The sequence below is a fragment of the Papaver somniferum genome, chromosome 2 (assembly GCF_003573695.1).
Source record: "Papaver somniferum cultivar HN1 chromosome 2, ASM357369v1, whole genome shotgun sequence".
Classification (NCBI taxonomy): Eukaryota; Viridiplantae; Streptophyta; class Magnoliopsida; order Ranunculales; family Papaveraceae; genus Papaver; species Papaver somniferum.
The window spans coordinates 156,077,866-156,103,003 of record NC_039359.1 but is presented as its reverse complement, the minus strand read 5'-3'; the positions used below and the strand labels follow the sequence as shown (position 1 = coordinate 156,103,003).

At 35.9% G+C, this 25,138-nt stretch overlaps 1 protein-coding gene across 1 annotated transcript; it reads right to left on the bottom strand.

The window, feature by feature from the left end:
- Positions 1-19,820: 19,820 nt before the first annotated feature.
- LOC113354161 lies at positions 19,821-20,845 on the bottom strand. Its single transcript, XM_026597585.1, has 2 exons — positions 20,217-20,845; positions 19,821-20,016 (listed from the first exon to the last, which is right to left on the bottom strand). The coding sequence occupies exons 1-2, from the start codon at positions 20,756-20,758 to the stop codon at positions 19,920-19,922; spliced, it is 639 nt and encodes a 212-aa protein (XP_026453370.1). The 5' UTR covers positions 20,759-20,845; the 3' UTR covers positions 19,821-19,919.
- Positions 20,846-25,138: the final 4,293 nt, after the last annotated feature.

Below are 25,138 nucleotides of genomic sequence, written 5' to 3'. Positions count from 1 at the left end.
AAACCTAATGTACACGTTTAGGTACGGTTACTCAAACCTAAATGAATACATTTCATTTGTGTGTGAGACAAGCTAAGTTTCGATATAACGGTTGAAATATATTAGCTTGGATAAGTCAGGTTTTTCATGTAACAATGAATATTGAATGCTTTGTTACCACAGTAACTAAGATTGCAAACCCTGATTTGAAAACTATATAAGGGAGACGTCTAGCAACTGGAAAAAATAATCCCCACACCTTCTGTGTGATACTAGTTGGTTTTGCTAGAGTCGATTCTCCTTTAACCGTAGGTTTCTTCTCGAGACCCTGTCGGTTAACGACTTAAAGACTTCATTGGGATTGTGAAGCCAGACGAAACTACTTCTCTTGTAGTTGAGCGATCTGATCTTGCCATTTTCTGTCGTACGAGTTCAATTGAATAATTGACTTGAGATTGTATCTCCGATAGGGCAAGATAAAAAGAAATCACAAACATCTTCGTCTCATCGTTTGTGATTACGCAATATCTAGTTTCGCTACCATACGATTTAGATTATTGTGAGGTGATTGATAATACTAGGTTGTTCTTCGGGAATATAAGTCTGGTTTATCAATTGGTTCCTGTTCAACTTGATTTCTATCAAAAGACAGAACAAACTTGCAGTTTTATCTGTGGGAGACAGATTTATCTATTATTGTAGACTTTTTTGTGTGATACAAATTCGTTTATTAAAGTCTTCGACTTTGGGTCGTAGCAACTCTTGGTTGTGGGTGATATCAACTAAGGGAATCAAGTGCGTAGTACCCTGCTGGGATCAGAGACGTAAGGAGCGCAATTGTACCTTGAATTAGTGTGATATTTATTAGGGTTTAACTACAGTCTAGACCGAAGTTAGTTTATAGTAGGATAGTGTCTGTAGCGGCTTAATACAGTGTGGCGTTCAATCTGGACAAGGTCCCAGGGTTTTTTTGCATTTGCGGTTTCCTCGTTAACAAAACTTCTGGTGTCTGTGTTATTTATTTTCTGCATTATATTTTGTTATATAATTGAAATATCACAGGTTGTGCGTTGTATCGATCAATTGTGAAATCCAACCTTTGGTTGTTGATTAGAAATTGATTGATCCTTGGATATTGGTCTTTGGTACCATCCAAGTTTACTATCCTTGTATTTGATAAAGACTCGCAAATTCTTATTTGTCTGAGTAAAGATCAAATCAAGTGAGAGAGATATTAACTCCTTGATATACTTTTCTCTAGATTGAGTCTGACTGTCTATTTGATTCTCTAGAAAGTATATTGGAGTTAGTCCATACATATTGCTAATCGAAATATTGGGTGTGGTTGTTAGACCCCCGCTTTTTCAATTGGTATCAGAGCAGGCAAACACATTTAAGACCTCATAAGTCTGTGTTAGTAGTGATCTGAGGATGGACGATATAGTCTCTGATAAACGCATCGCCAGAAATAAAAGTTCTGTTTCTTTAAAGTCTATTAAATAAAAAGATTTATCAATTTCAAATATAGAAGAACCTTGTGTTCAAAAGAAACAGACAAACATTGACAAGTGTTTTCCTGACTACCTTACAGAAGAGTCTTTCTCTGAAGATGAAAGGAATACAACCAAAGAGAGTGATGTGATTCTAAAACTTGTTAGAATCCAGGCTGATAATGTCAACCGGTTGAAACACAAAGTCAATGTTCTTGTTGGTATGATAAGCGAGCGCAACTCTTGTTCAAAGATCCTTCAAGAAGTAAATATCAAGAAGGATTCTTTAAAAATTGAACATCCCTTAAGTAAACTCTCAATTCAACAGTGTTCAAAAGAGTCCTCCATACCAACTGCTTCTGGTTTAACTATAAGGGAATCAGGTTCAGAAGAAAACCGAAAATCCCTTCTGTTGAAAAATATGTGCATGTATCTTCTCCTAATCAAGGAAAGCCCACATCACACAGAAGGAATAATTCTCGCAACAATGGTGTTAAGACTGTTTTATCTAATCAGTTAGGTGATCAGAAAGTGTGTCTCTTTTGTGATTCAAAAGGACCAAGTAAACAAAAGAGGAATTCTAGGTTGAATAACAATTCTATTAATCGTCTTCAACACACCTTAGATTTAATTCTCAGAGGTGTAACTGACATTCGTATGTCTAAACCAATTAGTTTTAGTACTCACCCTATGTAATCCACTAGGAAAGTCAGTTCAATGTGTTCCTCGAATGTTCAAACACATAACAGTCTTCCTAAGCCATTTCGACGGAGAAGAATTCATGGATATTCTTCGGTCAAGAAGGGAGATTACGTTGTTCATGATGTGAAAAAGGTCCCACAAGTAGAAAGCAAAATTGGAGGAATGGAAGACAACTTCAAAACGATAATTGAAGGATATAAAGAAATTATCAACATGTTGTCAATTCCCTCTGGCCTAAATTCTTCAGGTAAGAATCAAAGCTATGTGTCATATTCTGATGATAGTATGTTTTATGATAATTTTTTCACATTATAATGGTTTTTCTTCCAAAGATCAGGAAGAAGAGGTTTAACCAGAAACAATGTTCATTTGATGAGGTAAAAGCTCATATTTGTGCCAATTGATCACAAGGTTAAAATCTCTCACCAAAAACCTGGTTGAGAGATATGATCGGGTATACTTGTGTCAATAGTGTTTTCGGATTCTCATGATATCTTCTTATCGTCTTTAGCATAAGTATATTTTGAAAAATACTTTCACAAGTATTGTATTTATTGTGACATGTTTTTTATTTTTTTGTTAAACAACGTGCTACTCTTGTACTTTAAAAATGCTTCTCTATGAGACATTTTTTTTTGGGTCACCAAGAACTTTCAACAAGGTTGTGTACGCACAACTTGTGTCTTGGGTCGAGATTGTTCTCGTACTAGTTCCCGTGTAACTGGCACGAGTCAATTAAGGAAACCCCAAAAATTTCTTCCCTAAGAAACCTTTTAAATACCCGACCTATTGAGTTACGTAAGTCACGTACGCATACTCTAGGTTATTTTGGGATATCAAGAATGTCATCTTCTTCATCTCACTATGATGATTTTGCAAAAGGATTTCTTGAAAAAGTTTTGGTTTCGATTCAAAAGGGAGGAAGAAAAGAACTCTTGTAGAAGAAGGTGCACCTAATGCTTCATGCTACTATGCCTACTCACACCAAGATGTTGAGAATGTGGATATGGTTTCGGCTGAAGTGGTTCATGACTTTCTTAAGTACTTTGAGGAAGCGAAACTGCAACTTGTTGATACAATTAAGGATCTTGATGTGATTAGAATTGAGTTGAAAAAGGTTTCTACTGACCTTGGTCTCATAAAGTCACAAGTTAAAGAACTTCACAATGAGGATATCTTCTCCGAAGACGCATTTGATATTATGAATCACAAGCTCAAAGGCCTCGAAACCCGTGAAGCTGCCGAACGTGAACTTTTATTAAGCTTGTGATCAGTTTTTAGTAGTTGTTTTATTTATGTTTTGTAGGAAACTTCTTAAGAGAATTTTTATTCTTGTTTTCGTTTAAGAAGGATAACTAGGGTTTGGAATAGCCATTATTTGAGTACAAATAGCTATGTCCAACGTTTTCATCTTCATGTTTTTAGATTTATTTGTTTAAATTCTAAAGTTTGGTTTGGAAGATGATTTTTGTAGTATATATTGCAATATGTTATGGGATATGTGTGTTTGCGTCCGTGAACTATTATTGTCCCATACGATGTCAAAAGTTATCTCTTTTATATATCGATATGCAAGTATTGATACAAGATCGATGAACTTTTGACAAACAAAAGTTAAGCCTATTAAGTCATTTTTTGATGGAAGATAGGTTAAAATCTTTTGTTAACAAAGATTATGTCTATTGTAAGTCGATATGCAAATAGTGATGAAAATAGACTGAATCTTTGTATGTGCCGCAGTATTGATCTTTCCCTGATCCATATTTTATGTGTATACTGCAATGCTCTATAAGGTTTTCTTGTGTTGTGCATAAAACGATTGAGTTGATCATTCTTTCATGGTTAACATATTCGTAGCTCCGTAAGTTCTCTTATGTCGAGCATGTTCAATTAAATTGATCAATTTTGTGTTTAATTTGATTGTGTATTCCGATTAAATTAATCATGAGTTTATTTGTGGTTAGTTATAGAAAATCATTCCATTATGGTTTTTGGTGTCCAATAAAATCCTTATTTTCTTGTAAAAGTAAGGTCGTTCTTGTTGTTCTTTCGGGAATGACATCAAATGGGAGAGAATTATTTTGAACTTGCGCTTAATTTCCATATCTTTGTGGGGAGTGCGACTGTGGAATTATTTAGGGGTTATCTTGTATCTTTATAAACTCCTTGATGAATGCATTTAGCTTCGGCTTTATGATTGCATCTAAATAAGTTGATATGTACTTTTCTTTGGTCTTGAAGCGTCTTCGTGGAAATTTCATAAGGATCCCGTTTTCGTACCTTTTCCAATTTTATTGACAAAAAGGGGAGAATTAATATGTAGTTCACACTACAAATACGTATGATTTACGTGTTCTACGGGTCATTATGTAAGAAGGAGTGGTTTTCATGTTGAGACGAAAGTATTGACTAAGGGGGAGTGATACATGTCACCATAGTATTGTTGTCGAAGTTGTGATATAAGAACTTTGATGTTGTGTAATAATACTATGACATTGTAAAATAATGATCGAGAACTTTTGTTTTCTCATTGTTATGGCTGAGGAACTTCAACAACTATGATGCTAAATTGAACATCTATGGAATCATATGAGTACTTGGAAAATACGAAGTTTTCGAGTAATGTTGAAGCACCAAGGAGATCAAGCATGTGGACGAGAAGCTACAAAGTTTTATCTATTTTGTAATCCATAAGTATTGATAGTTTTGTCATTAAAATTGACAAAGGGGGAGATTGTTAGAGCATTGATCGGTCGAACTCGCATGCGTTGCAATCTCAAGCATGTTTGTCAATGTTAGTGATCAAAACTATATGTCTTGATTTCTAGTTTACTTATGACTAAGTCTCGGTCTAGGATAGTTAGGTATAGTTGAGTTCCATATTCCATGGCGATTATCTTACGAAGACGAAAAACTACTCAAGGAACCAGTGAAACTTCATCCGACCAAAAGGTATGTGGATACTTGAACTCATCTGTCACTTAAAAGTCTATCTACTCTATCTCCTACTCTTGAGACAAAAGTCGTATAAGTATGATAGTTTTCATACATACACATTTGTTATTTCGAGCCGAGTTTACTCGCCTATCTTTTTCTCGAAATATGTGTTGGTAAGCTTTTGCTTTAACCATTTTCATCTTTACCCGTGACGAAAGTCATGATGACGTTTCAATCTTGAAAATATCTTTGATGACGATAATTAATTCTTTTTGTCTAACGACTATTATAACATTATAGAAGAATGTTTCAATGATTGAAATGTGAAGTTGAGATTACGTAACCAACTATGGATTTAAGCATATATAGTGTGTTCGCACATTAGTGTATAAATCCATGTGCCGGAAACCAAGTGCGTGCATATGTGTGCATGCGGTATTGGTGAAGGAGACAGGTTAGTACGCGTACCCGTACGCTTACTGGCGGAAGTTTTCATACCAAAAATTTCTACTGTAGTTTGTGAAGTTTGCAAACTGAAAACCAGTCACCTCAGGTACGCGTACACGTACGATTACCCACAAAAGTTTTCAAACCGAAAATTTCTGCTGAGTTTCCAAACTCAAGTCCGGTAGCTATGGTACACGTACCCGTACGCATACCTAAGATGGTTATATTTCTCAAATCGGTAGTTTCATGAACTTAAACAATAAATCAATAAGGAATGCAATCTTTGCAAACCGTGGCTATATTGTTCATGAATTGATTCAAGTGAATCAAACCGATTTTGTTTCAATTGTGTCTATGTATAAAGATCTAAGCAATTGAACAACTCTTTAACTAGTTCTTATGAGTCATTTGAACTAGTTATGAGAAAGATGAATACGGTTAATATGCAAGTGCTCATATGGCTAACCATTGGTTAACTGTTTGTGAACCAACCCAATGTACACGTTTAGGTACGGTTACTCAAACCTAAATGAATACATTTCATTTGTGTGTGAGACAAGTTAAGTTTTGATCTAACGGTTGAAAGATATTATCTTGGATAAGTCAGGTTTTTCATCTAACGGTGAATATTGAATGTTTTGTTGCCAAGGTAACTAAGATTGTAAACCTTGATTTGAAAACTATATAAGGGAGACGTCTATTAACTGGAAAAACTAATCCCCACACCTCTTGTGTGATACTAGTTGGTTTTGCTAGAGTCGATTCTCCTTTAACCGTAGATTTCTTTTCGAGACCCTGTCGGTTAACGACTTAAAGACTTCATTGGGATTGTGAAGCCAGACGAAACTACTTCTCGTGTAGTTGAGCGATCTGATCTTGCCATTTTCTATCGTACGAGTTCAGTTGGATAATTGACTTGAGATTGTATCTCCGATAGGGCAAGATAAAAAGAAATCACAAACATCTTCGTCTCATCGTTTGTTATTACACAATATCTAGTTTCGCTACCATACGATTTTGATTATTATGAGGTGATTGATAATACTAGGTTGTTCTTCGGGAATATAAGTCTGGTTTATCAATTAGTTCCTGTTCACCTTGATTTCTATCAAAGACAGAACAAACTTGTAGTTTTATCTGTGGGAGACAGATTTATCTATTATCGTAGACTTTTTTGTGTGATACAAATTTGTTTATTAAAGTCTTCGACTTTGGGTCGTAGCAACTCTTGGTTGTGGGTGAGATCAGCTAAGGGAATCAAGTGCGTAGTACCCTGCTAGGATCAGAGACGTAAGGAGCACAACTGTACCTTGAATCAGTGTGATATTGATTAGGGTTCAACTACAGTCCAGACTTAAGTTAGTTTATAGTAGGCTAGTCTCTGTAGCGGCTTAATACAGTATGGTGTTCAATCTGGACTAGGTCCCGGGGTTTTTCTGCATTTGTGGTTTCCTCGTTAACAAAACTTCTGGTGTCTGTGTTATTTCTATTCCGCATTATATTTTGTTATATAATTGAAATATCACAGGTTGTACGTTGTATCGATCAATTGTCAAATCCAACCTTTGATTGTTGATTGGAAATTGATTGATCCTTGGATATTGGTCTTTGGTACCATCCAAGTTTATTATCCTTGTATTTGATAAAGACTCGCAAATTCTTATTTGCTTGAGTAAAGATCAAATCAAGTGAGAGAGATATTAACTCCTTGATATACTTTTCTCTAGATTGAGTCTGACTGTCTAGTCGATTCTCTAGAAAGTATATTGGAGTTAGTCCATACAGATTGCTAATCTAAATATTGGTTGTGGTTGTTAGACCCCCGCTTTTTCACTGCTGATGGAATGGTTTGCTGCTGATGAAATGATGGTGTTGTTGTTAACTCATGAGTTGTGAGAAGCTGAAGCTGGGATTTTGTTGGGGGGTGGTGGTGGATTTTGTTGTAGTAGTGAGGGTGGTTGTGGTGGTGATTACAACATTGGTTGTGTATCAACTCATGTTGTTGATGCCTTTTTCAGCGGATCAACTACCGTTGTTTATCCCATTTATGGGATCAACTCCTGTTGTTGACAATATTTTTTATGGGATCAACTACTGACTCCTATTGTTTGATGTGGTGATGGATGATGTTATAGTGGAGATGATGGTAGTAGTGGTTGTGAAGGTGCTGGTGGTGGATTTTGTTAGGATGGTGGAATCAACAATATAGATTGACTTATTTTGCAACTATTTTGGCTTCAGAAGAAGATTTGGGAACTACTACATTGGGGATTATGCATGTATCAGATACTGAAATCACCAATAATGCATGATATTAATAATTTATGGGATTATTGTTGTTGATCCAATAAATGGGATCAACTCCTGTTGTTTACTCCATTTTTACGGGATCAACTACTGTTGTTGACATCATTTCCTTGGATTAGTATAATTATGCATGTAATTTAAATGATTTGATTTTTATATATGTAAATTCTTCAAAATGTTGAATTTGTGGTGTAATGGTAGCATGACTGATTCCACGTCAGATGATGTGTGTTCGACTCACGCCAAATTCAGCCATTCGTATATGTCATTTTGTATCAAATATTGTAATGACATACATTCTGATTTGTTTTTATGAATGTTATTCTTGTGTTTCTTAAGGATATGTCAGTTTGCAGGTTCCAGGTTTATTGGTTTTTAAGGAAACATACTTATATAAATATGTTGATCTCATTTTTTGTGGATCAACTTCCATTGTTGATCCCACTTAAATGGATCAACTTTTGTTTTTGACCCATTCACTGGGCTCAACTTTGATTGTTGACACGATAAAAGAACTGGAATATGTATTAGTAAAGTTATTTTTGAACTTTTATTTTTTGGATCAACTTCGGTTGTTGACGGCAAATTTGGCGGCAGCGGTGGCGGCGGCGGTGGCGGAAACAGCGGCGACAGTAGAGGTGACAACAATGATAATGGTGGTGGTGGTGGTGGTGGTAGTGAAATATTAGTGGTGGTTGTAGTTATTAAGTGGTGGTGGTGGAATGGTGGTGGTGCTAGTGGCGGTACTGGTGGAATGGTGGTGGTGGTAGTGGTAGTGGTTGTGAAATAAAAAAAAAATTGTTAATGAATATTTATAAGGTTTGTAAATGAAAATAATTATAAGTGAGGGTATTAAGGTAATCTATTTATTAATGGATAAGGTTTTTAAATGATAGGGGTATATTTATTGTTGTATAAGCGTATATTTGTTGGGTGTCAAAACTAGGGGTATTTAATTAATGTGCCCATTTTAATTTGGGACGGAGGGAGTATATGACTGATGTTAATGTACGACTCCTTCTTTCTCTATTCTGCATGACCCTCACTTTTTCAGCCACCTGATCTACTTCTTCTCCGGAGTTTTCTAGCTGTTACCCTTGTCGTCTAGTGCCCTAACGGTCTTTTTTCGCCGGATTTTCCTGCCTCTATGCCGGAATTTCTCCCATGATCTCTCTTTTCTCCTTTGCTCTCCATGATTTCGATCACCAAACCCAACCACTAGTCCTTTCTGTTAGAGCATGTCTCGGTTGAACCCACCAAGCGTTGGTATGTCAATTTTGGTTGTCATATTTTAGTGAATCAAAACTCATGTTAAGAGTCGCTTGATTATGTACTAGAGTTAAACTTCGTATAGGTTAGCTTGAAAGTATTAGGATATGAGACATTACAAGTATTGCGAACACTTGAAGATGTGAAGAAGCAAGGAGCTACAATGACATCAATCATCCTTCCACTTGAGGTTAGAGATATTTGACTTAAACCGTTTCATTCCCTAACGTATCTTTCAAGTCGTGCATATTGAAAACATAACCGCGAAGCATATTTGAACTCTAGATAGACATAGTATTAAGGTGTACAATACGAGGTTTATTGCTTAACCATTAAACTTTATAGATAAGACATCGCCATAATATTTTGAATGCTATTGTGATTATGTATGGGTATGGGGTGAGGATTTCATCCTAGGGAACAATGTTTACATGTGTTCTAAGGAAGTAAGTTCATAAACTTGTTTTGTGAACCGAAAAGGAAATTTCCAGGTGTTATTGGTTTTGTTATTCATTGCATATCGTATGAACAACCAATATGTGTGATAAAGTAGAACCGCTCACAACTTGTTGTGTTTTTGGTAGAACTATTCACAAAGGCATGACTTTTGTATTGGCATAACTTTTATTAGTAAAACCAATATTAAGTAATCACCTTGGTATGATCGGATTATGTCTGCCTTGGGGAAAGGGAACCGATCCTTGTAAGGTAAAGGGGAACCGATCCTAGTATGGGAAAGGGGGAACCGATCCTTGTAAGGGGTGCAGTAGATCAAGGGGAACCGATCCTTGTATGGGGTGCAACAAGGTTTACAGGAGAAAGGGGAACCGATCCTGTGAAAATGTGCAACACATATAAGTTAGATACCATATATATGTGGGGAACCGATCCTAGTACCTAGTCAACCGAATCTTTTGGGAAGCTAGTGTGACTATGCGTAGTACTCACATGGAGGTAGAACCGAAACTTGTTTTAGTAGAACCGTAAACTCATGATTGTGATTGAATGTTGGTTTGATCAATCACATAGTTCTTGAAAGTCAGATGAACCAATTCTAAACTTGTTTGGAAGTGTGGAAAATCGGTTTCAAGGTTGTAAGTGTGGAAGAGAACTTACAAAGTAAAGATGTCGACAAACTTTAAACACGTGATGAGAATGTTTATTTCTATAATTGTTCAGAGATATTCCTTAACGACTAAGGGAAGAGAATCCCAGGATCGAAACACAAATAATTTAAGAATATTTTAATTAAGGTTATTAATTTCATTTGTATAGAAATTACAGAATTGGTAATGTGCATTTACTAATTATATTTTCCAAGAGATTTCGATTGTTAATTTTTGACAGAGCATTTTCAGGAATTATGAAAACCGAATATGTGCATTTATGAATATCTTGAGAATATTTTCGGTTTTGTAAATTCATTTGTGTCCAAACTTCCTTGTCTATAAATACACGAAGTTTGCCTTTCTAGCAAACTAATCATTCGTAACAACAGACTTCCTATTTTGTCTTTGTTACTGGTGTAGCCGCCTATCGGAGAGGAGAGTAATGTAATTAAGTGAAATCTCTTACGGCCGCTCGTTTTAAAGTCTTCTTTGGGATTGAGAAGCTCTAGCGCGACCCGTTGATGGGAAACTAGATAATTGCGGTTTATTTTTGTTTTCGATTGATTTGATTAACTAACAGTGGTTGAAATCTGATTGCACCTAGTTTGTTTATTCTTGAGAATCTACTCTTCTGATATAAGATTCACTCAAACTAGTTCAGAGTTTCGACATGGATCTTTAGATTGTTGTTAGTTCTAAAGACGATCTTGTGATAATCCATTGTTAACAGACTCCGTTCTGTACGTGATTGATCACAATAGATTCAAGTGATTGTGTCCAGGTTTTTATTGAAGATCTAAGAAGATATTGAAGATAAAGAAGATATTGAAGATCTGACTTCGGCTTTATAATCTTTGGTGTGCACAATACTTTTTTTGGTAAAAGAGGATCCAATTAATAATCGGTTTATCCTTGTGGTAGATTGGATTGATTAATTGAGTAAATCGGCATCAACATGGTTCTTCGGATTAAAGGTGTTGTTGTCTTAATCTTAAACGATTACCTTAGTATGATTGAACATAAGTTATATCTAGACCCGACGAAGGAGTTTATGTTAAGATAAATGGAAGATCCTTTGTCCGACTCATATCACTTGGTTGAATAGAGTTGATACCAAACAGATTTCTTGTTCCTTTACTGTTTGGAATACGAACCAAAGGGGTTTTTCCAAGTATGTGACTTATTCATAGGTCGGAGGCGTGGGAATACAGACGGAACTAAGTGAACTATAGGGTTAGTTACTTGGTCTCAACTATACGAAGTTAGGTGTAATTTTGTGTAGTGGCTTAATCCTGAGAGTTTTCAATTCTGGACTAGGTCCCGGGGTTTTTCTGCATTTGCGGTTTTCTCGTTAACAAAACCTTGATGTGTCATTTACTTTTATTTTCCGTATTATAATTTTTTTATTATAATTAAAGTAAATTACACAAACGTTAATTCTTATTTACTTGATAAGCAATCCTATTGTGTTTGGTTAAGTCCAAACCTTTGTATCAAGTAAACATACTTCGTTGTTGTATTGTCTCGATCTCGTATCCATAGACAATCACACGAAGTGTGAACCGATTAGTTGTATTGTCTCGACTCAGTCAATAGACAATCACTTTCGGAGAAAGGACTTATAGGTAGGAAAAGTTTTAGCTTGAGTTATATTTGGGTACCCTCGCATTTTCAATTGGTATCAGAGAAGGAAAACACGAAAAGATCTAACAATTTGTGTTTGGTGCGATCCAACCTATAAGAATGAACTCGAGTTCTCATGAATCGACTTCAATTAAAGTGACGCCAAGATTTGACGGAACAAACTATCTATGGTGGAAATATGCTATGAGATCTTTTCTTCAATCACGAGACTTTAATACTTGGATATCAGTCGTCGATGGTTATACTCTTCCAAAGAGAGAAAATTCAGAAACTGAGTTTAAACACTTAGAGGAATTTTCGAGCAAAGAAAAGACATTGGCAAAGCAGAATTCAGATGGTTTGAATGTTATTATTCATGTTGTAAGTCGCGACCTACAACATCATGTGTCAACATGTCAAACTTCGAAAGAATCTTGGGATAATCTTCAGATCGTATTCGAAGGAAATTCTTCAGAGAAACAAGCTAGACTTCAAACCCTCACTTCCGAGTGGGAAAACCTTCGAATGGATGACAACGAAACTTTTGAGGAGTTTCACATTAAACTCTCTGAGATAATTAATGCCTCTTTCTCGTTAGGAAAGACTATTTCTGAAAAGGATATAGTATGCAAGATTATCAGATCGTTTCCATCTAGATACAATTCTAAGAAGCATGCGTTGAAGCTAATGATCTTTCGTCTCTATCTAGAAGTTCCTTAGTTGGAAAAATAAAGATCTTTGATCAAGAAATGTTGTCTAAACAAAAGGACAATCTGGGCTATAAATCCTTAAAAGGAGTTTCTACTCAATATTCTGAAGATTCCGATGAACAAGAAGATCTCTTTACTGAAGATGAAGGAGAAATAAACCATCACTTGTCTCTTATTACTCAACGATTCAAAAGACTGTTAAGACATCGAACAAGAGGTGCACATGCGTCAAAAAGGAAAAGTGTACTTCCACTTAAACGTGAAGACACACCTGGGATGATGATGATGTTATTCCCCAATGTTACAAGTGCAGAGGTTTTGGCCATATCTCTCCAGATTGTCCAACCAAGGACACACGGTGGAAAAGAAAAGCTTATACTGCCACTCTTGATTATTGTCCTAATGAGAATAATCAAGTTGATGAGATAGATCATGTTGCAAATATTGCAGAAATCTGTGATTCTGAAACCCTTCCAAACATAGATACTCATGAAGAGTTCAATCCTTTGATATTCGAAAAATTGTTTCCATGTAAAGATAAAAGAACTCATCTTCTTAAGTCTGACATTTGTGAAATAAAGTCATTGCTTGATCAACTCAAACTGAGTTTTTTCAATGATAAAGAGAAATTTAACAAGCGTCTAAAGAAAATCGAGGTTACTCAATACTCCGAAAGAGTACAAGTATCTAAACTCATCTCCGACATTCGTTCTTGCCAAGATAAGATTAGGGTGTCAAAAGCAGAAAATCAGAAATTGAGAGAGAGAGAGAGAGACTCGATTGCTTTGAAAATTCATCACCTATGTTGAATGATTCAAGAAACAAGAAGGTAAGAATTAAGAAATCTGGGGGATCCGATTCCAGGAAGCGTAATAATTCTAGTGTTTGATTTCTGTGTAAACAAAGTGGGCAATTTCAAAAGGAATGTTTAAATATTAAACAGAGAGAGAGACTGTATAAAACCAGAAAATCGAGATCTAATCATAGATCGAAAATCTCTTCGAAACAAGAGAATAAGCTCTTTGAGTATCATGATCCCACAACAAGATTAAGATGTGAATCTAAGTGCTCAAATATTGTGTTGAAATCTCCAAAGGAAGAAAATTCAACAACCAAATTGTGATAGTTTAACCGATTATCATGAATCCTTACGAGTTACCTTAATAATATGGAGTAAGGATATTGATGTAAATATTTAGTTTTAAATATTTCTAAAAAATTAATTTTTAGGTTATGAAAAATATTCTCAAAGATCTTTGAAGAAAAGTTCTAAAAACTTATTAGAGGTAAAATATATTGCCTCATTTTCGTAGAGTCCTGTCAAAAATGTCCACCTCTAGTTGCAGTTCTCGCAAAACCGAAAAAGTCTGGACAATATTGTTTCCAAACAAGAAAATTCGTCTTGAATCGTCTGATGGAGATTGTGATTCATCTCCAGAGCTTCAGCATGATGTTCCTAATGAAGAGATCTCCTCTCTCAATGATAATCTTCTCTAGAATCTTTCACTAAAGATGGATCTAATTTTATGTGAAGTAAGGAACATTGAAAAGGATTTGAGAAAGGAAGTTAAAGAAGTCAATGACAATGTTGTGAGCCTTGAATCTAGGCTCGTGATCATTGAAGATGATTGGATTCCGATGAAATCTGCGGATCCGGTTTCAGCATTGGATGAAAACTCTAAAAAGTCAATTTCAGAGTTTCACAAATGAGAAGGAAAATAGACATCAGTTTTTGATTTCTTTCATTGATTGTATTGGTCTATTATGAATAAAACTATTATAAATAAAATTATTTGATTAGTAATTTTTCTTGTGATAGTTTTCGGTTTACATAGCCTGTGCTTAATTGCTTTTACCTTATTGCTATGTATGTTTATGGGATGTTTGATTTCGGTTTTATACCTTAATATTCAATATCATATATTGTGAACCCTCATGGTTTGGGTGACTTTTTGATTTAGCGGGATTAAGTTCTAGCCCTAGTAGATAGGCTTTATCAAAGGATTATGAGGGGTTCTAATAGAAACAATATGTGAAAAAGTCACAATATGTTGAATCGGTTTTGGTTTAGCATAAAAGCATATGTGTTTTGACGGTTTCAACTTTTGCTTGCAATTGTTAAAACCGGTTTTCAACCTTTCGCTGGTAAAGGTTGAGGTATGTTGTTATTCTTTTGTTCACACATAAGGATGACAACGTGGTGATATTTCGATATCAATTCTCCCTGGACGAAGATGCAATCATATTGGAGAAGTGGATGCGAAATTTGAGGTAACAATCTTGTTTAAGAAAAGCCTGAGTTTATATTATATATATTGTTGCTTTTGCTTAACGAAATTTAGGTTCAATTGATATTTATTCCATGATGTGTGTTTGGATGTGTGTTTCAATTGGTTCATGTTAAGAGAAACTATTGCTATCTTGCTTTATTGTGTGATATCAGTCGTTTAGGCTTACAAAATTTCGGTACAATTGATGTGTGTGTGATTCAATTGGTTCCGGTTAATAAAAACTATTGTTATCTTGATTTTGTATGGTATCAATCGTTTAGGCTTACAAAATTACGTGCAGTTGCGGTGCTTATAATGTCTATTACTGTTTCGATTGCTTCCGGTTGAGGTGAATAATTATGCAAGTTGATTTATTATGGTTTGTATGAATTATTTATGGCTTAACGAAATAATATGTGTATGGGATGAATTTTCTAGTCCAATTCGATTCCGGATAAGAAACTAAGTTAATTCTGATCTTAGTTTGTCTTATCAAAGTGAGGTTTCAGTTATTCAAGTCTAATCGAATGCCTAAACAAAGAAATACTAGTTAACTAACCTAGTATTTGGTTTGTTTAAAATTGAAAGGTCTAAGTTTATGGATAATTAGAACCTGATAAGAAAAATGGATTTTATTCTTTATTTTGGTCTTATCGAATTAAGCGGTTGTTTTTGAACAATCGGTTTAGCAAAGGAACTAATGTGATTAGTTGTTTTTGGTTTACTAAACTAAATGGGAACAATTGTTTCAGTCAATTGTTTCCTTGGTAACATATCAAAATAAGACTACTTGTAGTTTCAGTTTTGATATTGGTTATCAGAACATGATGTGTGGAACCCTCGTGCCTAACTCTACAGGTTTGCAAGTCTATTCTGAGATTTGTAAGATTCTTTTCGTGTTGTCCTTTATTTTTTTCGTTTCTTTGTCATTTTTGTGGCAAAAAGGGGGAGAAATATATGGAGTAAACAAGTGATACTGGCACTGATTTTATATTAATTGGTATCACTAAGGAAAAGAACATTGGTACTTGAATGTTTTATCTAACGAAAGAGTGAAAGCACAGACTAAGGGAGAGTAACATGTCATATAGATTGGTATAACAAAGATGTGGGGATTGAATATCTACCTATCTTCCTTAGGGGGAGTATTTTCTTTGTTATTATAATGTCAACAGCGACATTTTCAAGGATTGAATGTAAGCAGTTTCACTGTGCTGTTGAATCGGGAATCAAGCGGATTGTAATGAATTATTATAATTTGTTTATCCATATGATGTAAGAGTTTTGTAACTAAAATTGAAAAAGGGGGAGATTGTTAGAGCATGGATCGGTTGAACCCACCAAGCGTTGATATGTCAAGTTTGGTTGTCATATTTTAGTGAATCAAAACTCATGTTAAGAGTCACTTGATTATGTACTAGAGTTAAACTTCGTATAGGTTAGCTTGAAATTATTAGGATATGAGACATTACAAGTATTGCGAAGACTTGAAGATGTGAAGAAGCAAGGAGCTACAACGACATCAATCATCCTTCCACTTGAGGTTAGTGATATTTGACTTGAAATGTTTCATTCCCTAACGTATCTTTCAAGTCATGCATATTGAAAACATAACTGTGAAGCATATTTGAACTCTAGATAGACATGGTATTAAGGAATACAATACGAGGTTTATTGCTTAACCATTAAACTTTGTAGATAAGACATTGTCATAATCATTTGAATGTTATTGTGATTATGTATGGGTATGAGGTGAGGATTTCATCCTAGGGAACAATGTTTACATGTGTTCTAAGGAAGTAAGTTCATAAACTTGTTTTGTGAACTGAAAAGGAAATTGCCAGGTGCTATTGGTTTTGTTATTCATTGCATATCTTATGAACAACCAATATGTGTGATAAAGTAGAACCGCTCACAACTTGTTGTGTTTTTGGTAGAACTATTCACAAAGGCCTGACTTTTGTATTGGTATAACTTTTATTAGTAAAACCAATCTTAAGTAATCACCTTGGTATGATCGGATTATGTTTTCCTTGGGGAGAGGGAACCGATCTTTGTAAGGGAAAGGGAACCGATCCTTGTAAGGGAAAGGGGAACCGATCCTAGTATGGGAAAGGGGGAATCTATCCTTGTAAGGGGTGCAGTACATCAAGGGGAACCGATCCTTGTACGGGGTGCAGCAAGGTTTACAGTAGACAGGGGAACCGATCTTGTGAACATGTGCAACACATATAAGTTAGATACCATATATATGTGGGGAACCGATCCTAGTACCTAGTCAACCGAATATTTTGGGAAGCTAGTGTGACTATGCGTAGTACTCACATGGAGGTAGAACCGAAACTTGTTTTGGTAGAACCGTAAACCCATGATTGTGATTGAATGTTGGTTTGATCAATCACATAGTTCTTGAAAGTCAGATGAACCAATTCTAAACTTGTTTGGAAGTGTGGTAAATCGGTTTCAAGGTTGTAAGTGTGGAAGAGAACTTACAAAGTAAAGATGTCGACAAACTTTGAACACGTGCTGAGAATGTTTACTTCTATAATTGTTCACAGATATTCCTTAACATCTAAGGGAAGAGAATCCTAGGATCGTAACACAAATAAGTTAAGAATCTTTTAATTAAGGTTATTAATTTCATTTGTATGGAAATTACAGAATTGGTAATGTGCATTTACTAATTATATTTTCCAAGAGATTTCAATTGTTATTTTTTGACAGAGCATTTCCAGGAATTATGAAAACCGAATATGTGCATTTATGAAGATCTTGAGAATATTTTCGGTTTTGGAAATTCCTTGGTGTCCAAACTTCCTTGTCTATAAATACACGAAGTTTACCATTCTAGAAAACTAATCCTTCATAACAACAAACTTCCTCTTTTGTCTTTGTTACTGGTGTAGCCGCTTATCAGAGAGGAGAGTAATATAATTAGGTGAAATCTCTTACGGCCGCTCGTTTTAAAGTCTTCTTTGGGATTGAGAATCTCTAGTGCGACCCGTTGGTGGGAAACTAGATAATTGCGGTTTATCTTTGTTTTCGATTGATTTGATTGACTAACGGTGGTTGAAATCTGATTGCACCTAGTTTGTTTATTCTTGAGAATCTTCTCTTCTGATATAATATTCACTCAAACTAGTTCAGAGTTTCGACGGGGATCTTTAGACTGTTGTTAGTTCTAAAGACGATCATGTGATGATCCATTGTTAACGGACTCCGTTCTGTGCGTGATTGATCACAATAGATTCAAGTGATTGTGTGCATGTTTTTATTGAATATTTAAGAAGATTTGAAGACAAAGAAGATATTGAAGATCTGACTTGGGTTTTATAATCTTTGGTGTGCACAATACTTGTTTCGGTAAAAGAGGATCCAGTTAATAATCGGTTATCCCTTTGGTAGATTGGATTGATTAATTGAGTAGATCGGCATCAACACGGTTCTTCGGATTAAAGGTGTTGTTGGCTTAATCTTAAACGATTACCTTAGGGTTATTGAACATAAGATAGATCTAGACCCGACGAAGGAGTTTACGTTAAGATAAACGGAAGAGCATTTGTCCGACTCATATCACTTGGTTAAATAGAGTTGATACCAAACAGATTTCTTGTTCCTTTACTGTTTGGAATACGAACCAAAGGGATTGTTCCAAGTACGTGACTTATTCATAGGTCGGAGGCGTGGGAATACAGATAGAACTAAGTGAACTATATGGTTAGTTACTTGGTCTCAACTTTCGAAGTTAGGTGTAATTTTGTGTAGCGGCTTAATCCTGAGAGTATTCAATTCTGGAATAGGTCCCGGGGTTTTTCCGCATTTGCGGTTTCCTCGTTAACAAAATCTTGTTGTGTCATTTACTTTTATTTTCCGCATTATAATTGTTTTATTATAATTAAATTAAATTACACAAACTTTAATTCTTATTTACTTGATAAGCAATCCTATTGTGTTTGGTTAAGTCCGAACCTTTGTATCAAGTAAACATACTTCGTTGTTGTATTGTCTCGATCTCGTATCCATAGACAATCACAAGAAATGTGAACCGATTAGTTGTATTGTCTCGTCTCAGTCAATAGACAATCACCTTTGGAGAAAGGACTTATAGGTAGGAAAATTTTTAGCTTGAGGTATATTTGGATACCCTCGCATTTTCACTTTCTTCTTCTCCCTATGGATTATCTCACCTAAATCACCAATGTCATTGCAACTGCTTTAACTCACCTCTTGGAAATCTCACAGGCACCTCATAAATCACAAAAACAATCACAAAATCCCCGGAAATCATAGGTATCACAAAAAATACAGAGTTTACAGGGACAAAGAACAACATAAACATCACAAGTACCACCTCAATCACCTTAAACATCAATACTAATAGCACCAATTACACTCTCCGAAATTCCCTGGATGTTTATATTCACCTATTAAACAAAACTCCTCATCATAGAACCAACTGCAACAAATCCATTAACAGCACTAGTAATCCTGAGTTCTATCTCAAAACCCATCTATGCAAACAAATTTTTGAACATTATCACCCGCCTATTCACCTGTTCTCCCAATTCTCACCCTCTCTCAATCATTTAAATGGGGAAACCAAAATTAACATTCTCATGAGTTCTGGGCAGTTCATTGCTAGGAAATATTTATCATACCCCATTCAAATCCTTTCAAACCAAACAAACAATATTTCAACCATCCACAATTACTACACTCATTCTTACATAGTTCAACAACTAAAGAATACCCAAATAATCCAAAAAAACTTAAAAAGAAATCAAATAATATATCTCCTCCCTCACTATCCAATTACCAACTCCAAAATATTTCTTATAACCATAAGATTGCAGGAATTAGAGAAGGAAGATTACCAAACTTACTTATTTCTTCTGCTGACGAGTCTTGCTCCGAGTCCCCTGACTAACACTCCGAGCTCGACTCTGAGTCATACGCACAGAAGGCACTGGAGACCGCATCACTGGTGGTTGAGTCTTCTGTTCACCATTAGGATAGACTTGTCCTGGTCCATCTCCCATGCCATGACTAGCCTTCTCTGGTACAACATTGGTTGGCTCACCATTGGCAGAACCGCCTCCCGTCTGAGTTGGATCGGCTGCAGGATCGGTGGCAGGTGGTGGCATTCCGGCAAAAATAGCTCGTTTGATACTTCCTGTAGCAGGAAAAAGGGAATCCATAACTGGAAATCGCATTGGCTCATCATATGGCCAAGGTTGTGCAACCATCTGTCAAATCTTAAGACTAAATTCTGCGGGGAGAGTGATGGATTGAAATCCAATCCTACTTAAGCCAGAGACAAGGAAACGATCAGCAACAATGACGACGCATTCATGCACTTGGAAGGTCCCATACCTTGGATGATAAGTATACAAGATCCAATCATCATCTTCAGAACCATACAGACGAGGCTTAACAGTTGGGGAAGGACCTTCTGAAGCATCAACATCGCTCATATCAACATCTCCAGGAGGATTACTAGATTCACCAATCTCTCCATTGAATGGATGACTACCTCCACCACTGTCAACTCCTGCTCCATGCACCAGGAAAGGATTACTAGTACCCTGATTGATTGGAGTGGACTTTGGTTGGCTGAAAAATTGCACCAGACGATCAACTGGAGAATCAACAAACAACTCATGCACGATTCCTGGTGGTTCTTCCTGTTGCAAACACTCATCTATCTTCACATTCACGTTGTGTTGCAAATCATCCAAGTACCAGGAAAAGTTTTCCCTAAAATCTGGAGACTCACAACCCTGGGGAAATGCAATACCATAATAAAGACAATCTACACAGTATTCAGTTGGGTACCAATGAATTCGGGACTCGATATCTACATCCACCATCTTTCCCTTGCCCTTCCAGTCCAAGCTTTTCCAATCCTCAGCCATGGTGAAAGAAACAAGCACATCAATTCAATAGGAAAAAAAGAAGATAACTGCAACATAGAAAAATAACTTAAAATCCTTTCCGGCAACTGAAAGGGTCTTTTTAAAGGATTTCATTCTTTGTTCTTGGGTCGTTTCGCCAATAAATGTCATCGATTCCCAAAGAAAAATCCCTTCCTTCTCAATCTATCTCTTCTCCTACCATGTAGCTTCAAATTTCCCGCATATAGGCTTTCATTGCCTACACCTTATGGGGACTCTTCGCATATTATTTTATCATCTAACCGCCCAATTGTTTTCACAGTTAGAGGGTGGACGCTAGATGCTATTACACTTGGCATAAGTCTGTGGGAGGTGTACAAAGCTGACTGGACCTTCACACGTACAAACAACTCGCTCTCGATTCAGAAGACAAGTATTCTGACTGCAATCATCTCAAGATCTGACTGGGATACTGATTCAAACGTGGGTCTCACTCTAGAGCAAAATGCCAACACAGCATCACGCATACTGGCTCAGCAACTTCCAAATTCTTTCTTATCTTTTTACTAATATCACTCTAGACAATGACTATACTCATGTCAGAAAACTTTCTTGGATTGTCATAAGCAAGTCTTAACCATATGGACTGTCACAGTCTAGCCCAACACACATCATGATTCGGTTACCTTAAATAGGATTAACGGTCATTATAACCATAAGAATATATGCATTTTCTATCTTATTTTCCTATGGATTGTTGACAGGTCGTTCTCCCAAGATTCGCTAGTAGTCAACTGCAACAGCTTGACCAACACAATATTACATCACAAACAATTGAAAGATACAGACATCACATGGAATGTGTACTTCTCTTAAGCTAGCTGTTGGATTACTGAGCCATTTCCCTGTCTCCTGCAAAGTAAAAAAAAACAGTACCTCAAGCAAACAAAAAACCTTTACATTCGAATTCAAATTAAAGTTCACAGGAATAACAACACCTATACCACCAAATACCCATATATTTTTCCAAGTCCAACACCATCATTCGCCCACAATTCTCTATCAAAATTTCCATGGCTTCCACTTTAGGTACTAAACATTCTGATCCAGTTGAAAATATGGTTGAACAAATGAACTCATCCCTAAACATTCCTGAAGACCTATTCCCTAAAGTTTTCATCAATTATGAAAGTATTCTTCCAAAAAAGATAGAAAACTGGAAATGGGTCTTCATTGGCAGATGTTGTAGAAAAATCTCTCATGAAACCAGAAATATCTTTAGATTCATAAACTCCAACTGGAAACTGAGAAGAAATGCAGAAGTAGCTCTGTGGAAAAGGAGGAACTATTATTCTATTAGACTTGGAAGCTTAGAAGACTATAAAGTTCTCAGAAGAGGAGGTACTGGAGGTATTTTTGACAAACTTATAGTTTTAACTGAAGTGCCTCCTTATGGTCCCGATTTCATAGATGAAGCTAACTTCTACAATGTCAAGATTTGGGTGTTGGTTAAAAGAATTCCTATGCACATCATACCTGATATAAGAAACATCCTTAAACCTGTTGGGAATATCCAAGAAGCTAAAAGAGCTTATGGAAGAGATGATGATGAAATATTTTTGGAAGTTCTTACTAAAATGCGGGGGTCTAACAACCACACCCAACAATTCGTTTGGAAATCTGAGAGGACTTACTCCAATACACTTTCTAGAGAATCAACTAGACAGTCAAACTCAATAGAGAATAAAGTATATCAAAGAATTTAATATCTCTAACTCTTAATTCAATCCGCAATCATCAAATAGAAATCTGCGAGCCCGATTGAATATAAGAGGAATTACTTGAGGTACCAAAGACCAATTTTCAAGTGTCAATCAATGTAATCAACAACCAAAGGTTGGATATTCTAATTGATTGATCTTAACGCACAACCTGTGATATTTCAATTACATAACAAAATATAATGCGGAAAAGAAATAACACAGACACCATAATTTTATTAAAGAGGAAACCGCAAAACCCCGGGACCTAGTCCAGTTTGAACACCACACTATATTAAGCCGCTACAGATACTAGCCTACTACCAATTAACTTCGTACTGGACTGTAGTTGAAACCTAATCAATCTCACACTGATTCAAGGTACAGTTTCACTCCTTACGTCTCTGATCCCAACAGGATACTACGCACTTGATTCTCTTAGCTGATCTCACCTACAACTAAGAGTTTCTACGACCCAAAGTCGAAGCTTGATAAACAAATCTGTATCACACAGAAAAGTCTATATGATTGAATAAATCTGTCTCCCACAGAAATACCCAAGAGTTTTTGTTCCGTCTTTTGATAAATCAAGGTGAACATGAATCAATTGATAAACCGGACATATATTTCTGAAAAACAGCCTACTATTATCAATCACATCACAATAAACTTAATCGACTAGCGAAACAAGTTATTGTGGAATCACAAACGATGAGACGAAGGTGTTTGTGACTACTTTTCTATCTTGCCTATCGGAGATATAAATCTCAAGCCAATTTTAACATTGCACTCAATCACGATAGAAACAACAGATCAGATCACGCAACTACAAAGAGAATAGTTGGGTCTGGCTTCACAATCCCAATGAAGTCTTCAAGTCGGTAACCTACAGGGTCTCGAGAAGAAACCTAAGGTTAAAGGAGAATCGATTCTAGCTGTGCAACTAGTAACACACAAGAGGTGTGGGGATTAGGTTTCCCAGTTATTAGAGTTCTCCTTTATATAGTTTTCAAATTAGGGTTTGCAATCCAAGTTACCTTAGTAACAAAGCATTCAATATTCACCTTTAGATGAAAAACCTGATTCAACCAAGCTCATATCTTTCAACCGTTGGATCGAACTTAGATTGTTACACACAAATGAAATGTACCCTCATTTAGGTTTATGTAACCGTACCCAAACGTGTACACCATGTTGGCTCAACAGTAGTTAACCGAGGTTAGCTATGTGAACACTCTTATATCAACCTTATTTATCTTAACCACAACTAGTTCAAATGACTCAAATGAAACTAGTTAAGAGTTCTTCAATTGCTATATTCTCATAGATTTATACAAGAACACAATTGAAGCAAAATCGTTTTGATTCACTCGAATCAATACATGAACATTATAGACACGGTTTACAAAGATTGCATTCCTTATAAATAAATATTTAGGTTCATGTACACTACCGATTTTAGAAAGTAACCACTTAATTATGCGTACGGGTCTGCGTACTTAAGTAACCGGATTTGAGTTTTTTTTTGTTTTCAAACTCAGCAGAAATTCACGGATATGAACTTTCCGCCAGTATGCGAACGGGTACGCATACTTAGGTAACTGAATGAGTTGGTTTTGAAATTCCAATATCAGCAGAAATTCACGGACGTGAACTTCTGCCAGTATGCGTACGGGTACACATACTTATCCAGTCTCCTTCAACCATTTTGTATACACACAAGTATGCATACTTTTGGTTCCCGGTTTTGGACTTATACACAAATGTGCAAACACACTCTATGCTTATATACAAAGAAGGTTACAAGATTCCAAACTCTTTATTTCAATAATTGAAACATTCTTCTATAATGACAATGGCCATTTTCACACACTATTAGCATCAAAGCAATTTTCAAGATATTGAAATAATCATTATCGAAACATTCCAAGTCTTACACCAAATGATTGTATCACACAAACCATGTAAGATGTTACTCGGCAATTTTGTCATGATATAAGATGAACTTGGTCGAAGCGAAAGCTTACCGACACATATTCCGAGAAATATGTAAACGAGATATACTCAGCTCGAAATCTCAAATGTGTATATAGAAATCTATATCATAATACGACTTATGTCTCAATATAGGAGATAGAGTAGAAATAGACTTTCCAAGTGATAGATGAGTTTAAGTCTCCACATACCTTTTTATCGATGAAGTTCCAAAATCTCTCCTTAGTAGTTCTTCATCTTCAAGTGATAAACGCCGTGAAGTCTAAGCTCAACTACACAAACTATGTCCTAGTCCGAGACATCTATAAATAGGCTAGAAATCAAGACTTATAGTTTTGATCGCTAACATTGACAAACATGCTTGAGATAGCAACGCATGAGAGTTCGACCGAGCAGTGCTATAATAGTCTCCCCTTTTGTCAATTTTACTGACAAAACTATCAATACATATGGATTACAAATAAATAAAAATTATAGCTTCTCATCCAAATGCCTGATCTCCTTGGCATCTTCAACATGACTCGAAATCTTCGTCACTTCCAAATACTCCAATGATTCCAAAGGTTGTAAGTTTAGCACCATTGTTAGTTGAAGATCCGTAGCGATAACAATGAGAAAAACAATGCTCTCAATCATTGTTATACGG